The sequence below is a fragment of the Carcharodon carcharias genome, chromosome 1 (assembly GCF_017639515.1).
Source record: "Carcharodon carcharias isolate sCarCar2 chromosome 1, sCarCar2.pri, whole genome shotgun sequence".
Lineage (NCBI taxonomy): Eukaryota > Metazoa > Chordata > Chondrichthyes > Lamniformes > Lamnidae > Carcharodon > Carcharodon carcharias.
In genome coordinates this window covers 248,294,532-248,306,986 of record NC_054467.1, presented here as the reverse complement: position 1 = coordinate 248,306,986, position 12,455 = coordinate 248,294,532, and the positions used below count along the sequence as shown (strand labels likewise).

Genomic DNA, 12,455 nt, shown 5'->3' with positions numbered 1-12,455 from the left:
ACACACTGCTGCCACTGTTCGTCGGTGGTGGAGGGAGTGAATGTTTGTGGATGGGGTGACAATCAAGTGGCTGCTTTGTCCTGGATGGTGTAAAGCTTCTTGACTGTTGTTGGAGCTGCATTCATCCAGGCAAGTGGAGAGTATTCAAGAACACAAAAACAAAAATACCTGGAAAAACTCAGCAGGTCTGGCAGCATCTGTGGAAGGGAGCACAGTTAACGTTTCAAGTCCACGTGACTCTTCAACAGTGCTCCCTTCCACAAATGCTGCCAGACCTGCTGAGTTTTTCCAGGTATTTTTGTTTTTGTTTTCGATTTCCAGCGTCCACAGTTTTTTGCTTTTATATTCAAGAACATAACTGAGTTATGCCTTGATGGTGGACAGGCTTTGGGGAGTCAGGAGGCGAGTTACTCATCATAGGATTCCTAGCCTCTGGCCTCCTCTAGCAGCCACAGTATTTATATGGCTAGTCCAGTTCAGTTTTTGGTTAATGGTAATCCCAAAAATGTTGATAGTTGGGGATTCAGCAATGGTAGTGCCATTGAATATCAAGGGGCAATGGTTAGATACTCTCTTGTTGGAGATGGTCATTGCCTAGCATGAATGTTACTTGCCACTTGCCAGCCCAAGTTGTCCAGGTCTTATTGCATTTGGACTGGACTACCTCAATATCTGAGGAGTCGTGAATGGTGCTGAACATTGTGCAATCATCAGCGAACATTCCCACTTCTGACCTTATGATGGAAGGAAGGTCATTGTTGAAGCAGCTGAAGATGGTTGGGCCAAGGACACTACCCTGAGGAACTCCTGCAGTGATATCCTGGAACTGAGATGATTGACCTCCAACAACCACAACAATCTTCCTTTGCAAAAACAGAATTACCTGGAAAAACTCAGCAGGTCTGGCAGCATCGGCGGAGAAGAAAAGAGTTGACGTTTCGAGTCCTCATGACCCTTCGACAGAACTTGAGTTCGAGTCCAAGAAAGAGTTGAAATATAAGCTGGTTTAAGGTGTGTGGGGGGGGCGGAGAGAGAGAGAGAGAGAGAAAGAAGTGGAGGGGGTTGGTGTGGTTGTAGGGACAAACAAGCAGTGATAGAAGCAGATCATCAAAAGATGTCAACAACAATAGAACAAAAGAACACATAGGTGTTAAAGTTGGTGATATTATCTAAACGAATGTGCTAATTAAGAATGGATGGTAGGGCACTCAAGGTATAGCTCTAGTGGGGTGGGGAGAGCATAAAAGATTTTAAAATATTTAAAAATAATGTAAATAGGTGGGAAAAGAAAAATCTATATAATTTATTGGGAAAAAAAAGGAAGGGGGAAACAGAAAGGGGGTGGGGATGGAGGAGGGAGCTCAAGACCTAAAGTTGTTGAATTCAATATTCAGTCCAGAAGGCTGTAAAGTGCCTAGTCGGAAGATGAGGTGTTGTTCCTCCAGTTTGCATTGGGCTTCACTGGAACAATGCAGCAAGCCAAGGACAGACATGTGGGCAAGAGAGCAGGGTGGAGTGTTAAAATGGCAAACGACAGGGAGGTTTGGGTCATTCTTGCAGACAGACCGCAGGTGTTCTGCAAAGCGGTCGCCCAGTTTACGTTTGGTCTCTCCGATGTAGAGGAGACCACATTGGGAGCAACGAATGCAGTAGACTAAGTTGGGGGAAATGCAAGTGAAATGCTGCTTCACTTGAAAGGAGTGTTTGGGCCCTTGGACGGTGAGGAGAGAGGAAGTGAAGGGGCAGGTGTTGCATCTTTTGCGTGGGCATGGGGTGGTGCCATAGGAGGGGGTTGAGGAGTAGGGGGTGATGGAGGAGTGGACCAGGGTGTCACCTTCCTTTGTGTTTGGTATGACTCCAACCAGTGGAGAGTTTTCCCCCTGATTCCCATTGACTCCAGTTTTGCTAAGGCTCCCTGATAGCACTTTTTCATGTAGTTCTCCAATCTACCTCAGCCAATCTGCCCTTCATACCTTTATAGTTTACTTTGTTTAGATTAAAGACACGAGTTTCTGACTGAATTATTACTTTCAAACCTCATGTAACATTCTACCATGTTATGGTCACTCTTCTAACGCTCCTTTACAACATGATTATTAATTAACCCTTTCTTATTGCACAACACAAGATCTAAAATAGTCCGTTCTTTAGTTGGTTCCTCAATATACTGTTCCAGAAATCCATCGCCTATGCCACGCTTGTCCAACCTTTTTGCTGGGAGGGGCACATTTGCATATTTTTCTCACTCAAAGGGCCGATGATCAAATCTCAGAAAGATAAAGTTTGGCTCAACAATAAACTCAATTTCAAAAAAAAGTTGGGTTTTAAGGAAAGAAGCAATTTCTGAGCAAGTGTACAGCAATGTCACAACAATAACTTGTTAAATTATAAAAGACTAATTAATAAAAATGACCAGAGCGTGAGAGGGTGCAAGTGTGTGTGTGTCTAGCTCACTCCCAGCCTCAAGGGGCTCCCTCACTCATCGTCAACCACTGCGAGTGGGTGTGTGTGTATATGTTGGTGTGTGCTGGTGAGTGTGAATGAGAAACCGGAGGCTGGGCATCAGGCAGACTTGCACTGCCCCGCTCACACACTCAGTCAGTCTCTTACACTCCTCCCACACACCCTCAGTCAATTGCACTCCCCCCCACACCCACAGTCTCTAGCACTCCACTCCCCCACAATACACACAGTCTCGCACTCCCCCTGCCCCCAGACACACACTCTCGCACTTACTCATACTCACCACGGTACCGTCATGGCCCTCCAAAACTTCATCCTGCACTGGCCCGACACGACTTTGTCCCCCACCTCCCACCAGGTCGGACTCAACTTCACCCTCCACGGGCCGCCAAAACCTCGTCCTCCAGGGGCTGGAGTACCTGGCTCGCCGGGATCCGGCACCGACGCTCCTGGCTCCGGCCCTGACGCTCCTGGCTCCAGCCCCGACGCTCCTGGCTCCCCGGGCTCTGGCCCCGACCCCGACGCTCCTGGCTCCGGCCCCGACGCTCCTGGCTCCCCGGGCTCCGGCCCCGACGCTCCTGGCTCCCCGGGCTCCGGCCCCGACGCTCCTGGCTCCCCGGGCTCCGGCCCCGACGCTCCTGGCTCCCCGGGCTCCGGCCCCGACGCTCCTGGCTCCCCGGGCTCCGGCCCCGACGCTCCTGGCTCCCCGGGCTCCGGCCCCGACGCTCCTGGCTCCCCGGGCTCCGGCCCCGACGCTCCTGGCTCCCCGGGCTCCGGCCCCGACGCTCCTGGCTCCCCGGGATCCGGCCCCGACGCTCCTGGCTCCCCGGGATCCGGCCCCAACGCTCCTGGCTCCCCGGGATCCGGCCCCGACGCTCCTGGCTCCGGCCCCGATGCTCCTGGCTCCCCGGGATCCGGCCCCGACGCTCCTGGCTCCCCGGGATCCGGCCCCGACGCTCCTGGCTCCGGCCCCGATGCTCCTGGCTCCCCAGGATCCGGGCTCCGGCTCACTAGTGAGCCTATCAGCAGCAAACATGGAGAGAAACAGTCTCTAATTGGAAGAGCAGCTCCATGTAGAATCTTCCATTGAAACTCACCTGTTTGACCCGAATTTTGAAACCTGGCTCCTGGGGCCGCATTGAGGGGCTTCACGGGTGGCACCCGGCTCGTGGGCCGGATATTGGGCAAGCCAGGCCTATACATCCCAGGAATTCATCCTCCTCGGCATTAGTACTTATTAGGTTTAGCCACTCTAATTGTAGATTGAAGTCCCCCATGCTCACTGCATTATCCTTGTTACATGCACCTCTAATTTCCTGATTTATACTACTTCTTACATCACATTACCACTACTATTTGGTGGCCTATAAACAACTTTCAAAGTTTGTTGCTCCTGGTTGTTTTAGTTCAACCCAAACTGATCCTACATTTTGACCTTCCGATCCAAGATCCTGACACGCTAATGAGTACTGAACCCATCCTTTATTAACAGCACTAATCCACCTCCTTTGCGCCTTTCCTTCCTAAATGCCGAATATCCTTGAACTTTCAGCTTCCAACCTTGGTCACACTGCAGCCGTGTCTCTGTAATGGCAATTAGGTCATAAGTGTTTACTTCTAATTTGTGTCGTCAATTTATCTCCTTTTTGCGAATGCTGCATGTATTCAGATAGAGCGCCTTTAATACTGTTCCATTATTTTTGCAATCTCTAGCCTGAGGTGCTGACACACTCTTATGTTTGTATGCTCTGCTCCTTCCTGCCACATTCTGCTAACCATTTCCCTTATTACTATCCTGCTCGCTTATCTTCCCCTCTCTCTTTAGTTTATCACATCTTCCCTCATAGAACTCAGATTGTTCACCCAAGCGCAGAGCCATTTATTAAAATTTTAGTCATAATTTAAGACAATCGAAGTTTACGAGCTTACAAAAGGAATGGGCAAAGTTGTTTTTTGGTAAATTCCTGAGGCAAGGGTTTCAAATATCAGAAGGAACAACTTACGTATGAGGATCATTTGGAGGGAGGAGGAACACTGGAGCAGGTGTTCTTCTAAACGTAAGGAAATGGAGTGAGCAGAGAAGACTCTTACAGCAACATTAGAGATAGGTTGCAGGATAAAGTTTTTGGATTGTCGTAAAATCCAAACCGGTTCACTAATGGTTCTTCCAGGGGAGGAAACCTGCTGCCCTTACCCAGCCTGACTGTGACTCCAGTGTCATTAACACTGAACAGTCCCCTGAAGGCATTCACCTGTACTTATTTTTTTCATTCGTTCACGGGATGTGGGCTTCGCTGGCTGGGCCAGGATTTATTGTCCATCCCTCATGACCCTTGAGAAGGTGGTTGTGAGCTGCCTTCTTGAACCACTGCAGTCCATGTGGTGTAGGTACACCCACAGTGCTGTTAGGAAGGGAGTTCCAGGGTTTTGACAATGAAGGAATGGCAATATATTTCCAAGTCAGGATGATGAGTGACTTGGATGGGAACCTCCAGGTGGTGATATTCCCAACTATCTGCTGCCCTTGTCCTTTTAGATGGTAGTGGTCATGGTTTTGGAAGGTGATGCCTAAGGAGCCTTGGTGATTCCTGCAGTGCATCTTGTAGATGGTACACACTGCTGCCACTGTGCATTGATAGTGGAGTGAATGTTTGTTGATGGAGTGCCCCAATCAAGTGGGCTCCTGGGTGGCTTCAAACTTCGAGTGTTGTTGGAGCTGCACTCATCCAGGCAAGTGGGGAGCATTCCATCACACTCCTGACTTGTGCCTTGTAGATGGTGGACAGGCTTTGTGAAGTCAGGGGGTGAGTTACTTGCTGCATGATCCCTAGCCTCCAACCTGCTCTCGTAGCCACAGTATCTCAATGCAAGTAGGGACATTGGCAATAAATACTGGCTTCAGCAGCGACGCCAACATCTGCCTTGAAGGCGACAATTGAGAGGTGGCCACTAGGGGTATCCAAGATAGAATATGGTGTGAAAAACATAATGTCAGTAATTTCTTTACAGAATAATCAAATGGACTCTGGAATAATGGAGACAAACACCTTGAAATTATTCGACAATGAACCTGATTGAAGAGCAACAAAAAGAAAGACTTGCATTTTTATAGTGCTTTTCACTAAATAGTATATATAGTGCACTTTATAGCCAAGTACTTACTGAAGAGTAATTACTGACACAGTAAATTCCCACAAACAGCAATGTGATAATGACCAGATTCTTTGTTTTGTTGTGTGATGTCGACCGGGGAATAAATATTGCTCAGGACACTGGTGATAACTTCCCTGCTCTTCTTCAAAATAGCACCACGGGATCTTTTATATCCACCCAAGGAAGCAGCTGAAGCCTTGTTTTAAAGTCTCATGTCAAAGACGGCACATCCGACAGTGCAGCGCTCCCTCAGTACTGCACTGGAGTGTCAGCCTCGATTTCTGCGCTCAAGATCTGGATTGGGGCTTGAAACCGGAGCTTGTCATTCAGACACAAGAATGCTACAACTGAACCACTAGGGCACTGGTGACACCACACCTCGAGTCCTGGGTACAACTTTGGTCACCTTAGTTAAGGAGAGATATACTTCTATTGGGAGCAGTTCAGAGATGGTTCACTAGGCTGATTCCAGGGATCAGGGGTCTGTTTTATGAGGAAAGGTCGAGCAGGTTGGGCCTATACTTATTAGAGTTTAGAAGAATGAGAGGTAATCTTATTGAAACATATAAGATTCTGAGAGGGCTTAACAGGCTAGATGCTGAGACAGTGTTTCCCTCATGGAGGGAATCTAGAATTACAGGGCACCGTTTAAAAATAAGGGGGTCTCCAATTTACGATGGAGACGAGGAGGAATTTCTTCTCTCAGCTCTCTTAAGTGTCTGGAATTCTCCTTCCCAGAGAGCAGTGGAGGCTGGGTCATTGAGTATATTCAAGGCTGAGTTAGAGAGATTTTTGATTGACAAGGGGAGGAAGAGTTATAGGGGCCAGGCAGGAGTTAAGGCCACAATCAGATCAGCCATGATCTTATTGAATGGCAGAGCAATCTCAACAGGCCTACGCCTGCTATGTTATGTACCTGGTTGCAGCTGGAAAGATGGGTCGAATGGCCTCACTCCCTCTGCCTTATCAATTGGTGACTATTGAAAACCGAAGCAAAGGCCATTACAAACACGTCAGTTGCTTTGAGATTACCCTCTCTTAGCCGACACACATTACAACAACAACTTGTATTTGTGTAGCACCTTTAACAAAATAAAACATCCAGGGGACTTCATTGGAGCATTCTAAACCAAAATACTTATACAAAAGCAAAATACTGCAGATGCCGGAAATAAAAACCAAAAAAAAATGCCGGAATTATTCAGCAGGTCTGGCAACAACTGAGGAGAGAAAGTCAATGTTTCCGGTTGAGACGACCCTCCATCAATTACTGATGGAGCACCTGTGTGGTTGGAAGGTCATCTTAGGGTTATAGAGGAGGGCAAGTTTGTCAATTCTAACGAAAGGTCATCTCGGCCTGTTTCTCTCCACAGATGCTACCTGACCTGCCAAGAAGTTCCAGCATACTTTTTTTTGTTTTGTTTTCGTTAAACAAACTTGTGCAATCCCTGGGGTGGGATGATGGAAGCGAGGGGAGGGCCGATGGGCGGGGTTTTTGGCGGGGCCAGAAATTCCCATCCAAAGCTAACGGACTTCTGGCCGTTCTCCGAATTTTCCCATCCCATCTGCAATGATTCCCGCCGCTGGTGGGACCTGAATTTACAAGAAACAACCATATGCCCAGTGAAATGAAATTAGTGAGGCATAACAGGCTCCCTTTCTGACATACTGCCAAGACATACAGCAGGAAGAGACTTGGCACTCGGTGATGCGCCCACTGCCCTTACATGTTTGTACACTGTCGCACGATCTGTTTGATCACTATTTAGCTCACCTTGTCAGCCAGGATGTTAAGGGGAAAGAAGCACAACAACAGAACAGCCGTCTACATTTATATAGCACCTACAGCATAGCAAAAAATTCCAAGGTGCTTCACAGGAGAGTAATCTAATAAAATCTGACGCTGAGCCACGTAAGGAGGTGTTGGGGCAATGACCAAAAAATTGGGTCAAAGAGGTAGGTTTGAAGGAGCATGTTAAAAGAGAGGCAGTGAGGTTTGGGGAGGAAGTTCCTGAGCTTAGGGCCGAGGCAGCTGAAGACAGAGCCGCCAATAATGGAGTGATGAAAATTGGGGATACACAGAATTAGATGAGGGCAGATACCTCAGAGGGTCGTGGGGCTGGAGACGACAGAGCTCGGGAGGGGCAAAGTCAACAGGGACTTGAAAACCAGGATGAGAATTTTAAAACTTGAGGCATTTCCTAATTGGGAGCCAATGTAAATCCGCAAGAACAGGGGTATTGCGTGAGTGGAACAAGTTAGGATATGGACAAAGTTTTGGAAGAACTCAAGTTTATGAAGGGTTTAAATTGGGAGGCCATCCTGGAGTGCATTGGAATAGTCAAGTTTAGAGGTAACAAAGGCAAGAATGAGGATTTCAGCACCAAAATGACTGATGCAGTGTTGGCGATGGGCAATGTAATGGAGGAGGAAGGAGACAGCTTTGATGGTGCAGCAGATATGTGGTTGGAAGCCCATCTCAGTGTCAAATAGGATGCCAATCACTTGGTTCAGTCTCAGACAGCAGCAAGTGAGAAGGATGGAGTCACCAGCTAAGGAATGGAGTTTGTAGTGGGTTAGAAGGCAATGGCTTTAGTCTTCCCAATATTTAACTGGAGGAAAATTTCTGCTCGCCCAGTCCTATATGTCGGCCAAGCAACGTGACAATCCGAGACAGTTCAAGCATCAGGAAATCTCTGGGGAACTCCAGAGGTAATGGTGCAAGAGGAGGAAGTGAAACCATTTCAAACGATCCTCTGCCTACAGCTGGATGTATAAGAATGGAACCAAATCCTGGGATTGTGTGGTCGACCGTGTCAATAGCTGCGACAAGTAGACAAGGATGAGGGACAATGCACCACATATCAGAAATTATTTTCACAAATGACGCCGCTTATTCAATTAACTTTCCTGTAATAGTGCTCTTAAAAAAAAGGGGACAATGATAACAATTAATTCTCTGGTTTACGGGAGGCTAACTGTCAGAAAATAGAACATTGCAGCTCGACAAGCACAGCGACCCATGCAACATATTGTCAATTGCAGGATTAGTAGAATATACTGCTCTTATATTCTCTCAAGGTCTCTGGCTAATATGTTTCCCTTCTGATGCCCAAGATGCAAAGAGCCCAACTCGTCTGGCTGGCGTTAACTAATTCCATACGGGGCAGAGACTGACAGGTCTGCATGACTCTGCACAAGCTCCAGACAGTGCATTCACTCACCGAGTCATCAGCTCACTGACTGCATGCCCACCTCTGGGGTCAGATGATCCTGGGTCCAAGCACCAGTCCAGGATCAATATTAACTCTTCAGTGCAGTAGTGAGGGAATGCTGTACTGTGACAGAGATGCCATCTTTCTAAAGAGATGTCCCATCTGCCCTTGGTGTTTTTCAAAGTGCTGGGTAGTGTATCACTACAGCAGAGGATGAGGTCATTCGGCTCATTGTGGCTGCGCAATATATGGACCAAATTGTGGAAGAGTTGCTGCTGCAAATGTCCACAGTTTGACCAAAAATTGGATTGTTATTGGGTCATAGATAAATTCTGAGGCATCGGATAGATTACATCCAGATGGGAAAATAGAAAGGAGTGGAAGCAAAACTGAAACTACACCACTGTAATATCTATTACTAAATTTTCTTATGGAACTATACCCAATGTAGAGGTGGAGAAATACAGAGATCATGGTTCTGTTTGAGTTAGTAAGAATCGAGAGAGGAGTAATTGGGAAGGAATGCAGGAGATAAAAGAAGCAAACACCAACTAGGAGTTCAAGAGGAGGGCCCACTACAACCCACACTGATCAATAAATGCCAACTTTGCTAGAGAAGTCCACATCCTGAGATCGAAGGCTTAAAATAATAATAAGCCGCGTGTTTAATCCCAGAGATCTCACCTTCACTAAAAAACTCCCATCTTCCTCTTGGATCACCACGACAACAGAGTCATGCAATTTCTCTTCGAAGTGAACATGATTGGCTGCTCCCTCCTCATGGCTCTCAGCTCCAAAACGAACGCCCCTGGCTTTGGGCCTTGTACCTGAAGATACAAAGGCACAGAAATGCAAAAATTTCCTGCAACAGTACAGGAGGGAGAGAAAGACTCACCATTAACTACTTCCACGCTGAGCTGAGAGTAATTCCATTGTGTGGAAGCCTGACAGATTAGACAACTAGCCCTTTGCACGGCCTATTCCCAGTAAAACGACAAAAGATTACACCGCCATCTTATGTTATGCTGAGTCGCGAAACAAAAAAAAAACAACCTACTTGTAATCCACTCCAAGCTAAACTAAACAGCATGGAGCCAAAAATAGTTGAATGAGTGTTCACCACATTTCCTCCAAGGCAATCATGGAACTGTTACAAAGAAATGCTTCGGAAATGGAACTGAAATTTAGCTGAGTTAACTAAATTAGACATAAAATATTAAAAATTATGCATTAGAGGCAGTTCAGAGGAGGTTTACTAGATTGCTCCCTGAAATGAACGGGTTGTCTCATGAGCATAGGTTGGGCGAGCTGGGCTTGTTTCCACTGGAGCTCAGAAGAGCGAGGGGTGACTTGATTGAGGTACATAAGATCGTGGACAGTCTTGATAAGGTGGACGAGGAAAGGATGTTTCCTCTTGTGGGTGAGTCCAGGACGAGGGGGCACTGTTTTAAAATTAGGGGTTGCCCTTATAGGACAGAGATGAGAAATTTTTTTCTCTCAGAGGGTTGTGCGACTTTGGAACTCTCTGCCTCAAAAGGCGGTGGAAGTGGGATCACTGGATATTTTTAAGGTGGAGGTAGATATTCTTGTTAGGCAAGGGAATCAAAGGTTATCGGAGGTAAGTGGGAAATGTGGAACTCGAAACACAAACAGATCAGCCAAGATCTTATTGAATGGCGGATCAAGTTCTAGGAGCCAAATAGCTTATTTCTGCTCCTATTTCCTACGCTCGTGTAAATAGATTTCAGATAATTCTTTCTGGTGGGCACACTGGTTTTGCTGAATGATTAAAAAGTATAGGCCCATACTATTCAGAGTCTACAACGAGAGGTGAATCTCACTGTATAAAATATTTTTTAAATTGTTAAGGGCTTGACAGGGTAGTTGTTGAGAGGCTATTTTCCTTCTTTAAATTCTTTTGTGGGGTGTGGGCAGCGTTTGAGCATTTGTTACCTTCTCCTAATTGCCCTTGAACTGAGTGGTTTGCTAAGTCATTTCAGAAGGCGGTTAAAAGCCAGCCACGTTACTGTATATCTGGAGTCACATGTAGGCCAGACCAGGGAAAGATGGCAGATTTCTTCCCTAAAGGACATTAGTGGACCAGATGGGTTTTTATGACAATCGGTGATAGTTTCATGGGCACCGCCACTGAGGCTAGCCTTCGATTCCAGATTTATTTACTGCCTTTAAATTCCACCAGCTGCCATGGCTGCAGTGTCTAGAATTTGGGGTCATAGCCTCTGCATAAGGGGTCAGTTATTTAGAAATGAAGAGAAACTTCTTCACTGAGAGGGTTGTGAATCTTTGAAATTCTTTAACCCAGAGAGCTGTCGATACTCAGTCAATAAGCACACTCAAAAGTGAGGACGATAGTTTTTTGGACACCAAGGGAATGAAGACATATAGGTCAGGAATATAGATGCCATACAGGTATCTAACAGAGGTATCATTACACTGCTGGGTGTATTCCATAGGCCAACAGAGAGTGGCAAAGGTTTAGAAGAGCAAATATGCAGGGAAATTACAGAGAGGTGCAAAAACTATAGAATAATGTACTTTAAACTGGAATAGTAATAATGTAAAGGGCAGAGGGGGAAAGCGTTTCTGAAGTGTGTTCTGAAGAATTTTCTAGATCAGTATGTTTCCCGGCCCAATGAGGAAGGAGGCATTGCTGGATCTAATTCAGGGCAATGAGGTGGGTCAAGTAGATCAAGTGTCAGCAGGGGAGCATTTAGTGAACAATAATCAGAGCATCAGGCAAAATACTGCGGATGCTGGAAATCTGAAACAAAAACAAAAAATGCTGGAAAAACTCAGCAGGTCTGACAGCACCTGTGGAGAGAAAGACAGAGTTAACGTTTCGAGTCCGTATGACTCTTCTTCTGGAGAGAAGAATGTTGAGTTTTTTCAGCATCTTTTGTTTTAGTTGTAATGATCAGAGTATCGTTAGGTTTAGGTTAATTATGGAGAAGGCCAAGAAGCAATCCAGAGTAAAATAATTAATTTGTGGAGGACCAAGCTTAGCAGGTTAAGGGCGGATCTATCCCAGATGAATTGGAATCACAGATTGTCAGGCAAAACTGTAACGGAACAATGGGCTGCCTTAAAAGAAGAGACGGTTCGGTGACAATCAATGTACATTCCAATGAGAGGGAAAGGCTGATAACCAAGGCCAGAGCTCCCTAAATGAAGGAGATGGGGAGTAAGATGAAGCAGTAAAATGGCACACAATACAGATGTCATGTTGATCATCCATGGGAGGACCAGCTGTATATAGAAAGTTCAGGTGGAAAGTGAGAAAGGATATCAGACAGTCAAAGAAAACATGAGGAAACACTAAAAAGGGGTCTAATTGTATTCTATAGGCAAATGAACAGTAGGGCCACTGAGTTATAACAGCAGAAAGTGAGATCATAAGGCTTGGGCCATGCCAGCTCTCTATAAAGCAATCCAGGCAGTCCCACTACCCCACTCTATCCCCATAGCCCTGCAATCCAGGCAGTCCCACTACCCCACTCTATCCCCATAGCCCTGCAAGTTTATTTCTCTCAAGTTCCCATCCAATTCCCTTTTGAAATCATTTGTCGTCTCCACTTCCACCGCCCTGGTAGTCAGCGGGTTCCA

At 46.4% G+C, this 12,455-nt stretch overlaps 1 protein-coding gene across 7 annotated transcripts in view; it reads right to left on the bottom strand.

Moving 5' to 3' along the window:
* Positions 1 to 12,455, bottom strand: part of c1h20orf27 (chromosome 1 C20orf27 homolog) — a 147,526-nt gene that overhangs the window by 81,119 nt on the left and 53,952 nt on the right. For 5 of the 7 annotated variants that reach the window (XM_041210760.1, XM_041210546.1, XM_041210677.1 and 2 more), the window contains one exon: positions 9,516 to 9,658. The exons of the other annotated variants lie outside the window; for them this stretch is intronic. In XM_041210760.1, the coding sequence (XP_041066694.1) occupies positions 9,516 to 9,658 (143 nt within the window). The remainder of the gene's footprint in view (positions 1 to 9,515; positions 9,659 to 12,455) is intronic. 7 annotated transcript variants of the gene reach the window in all.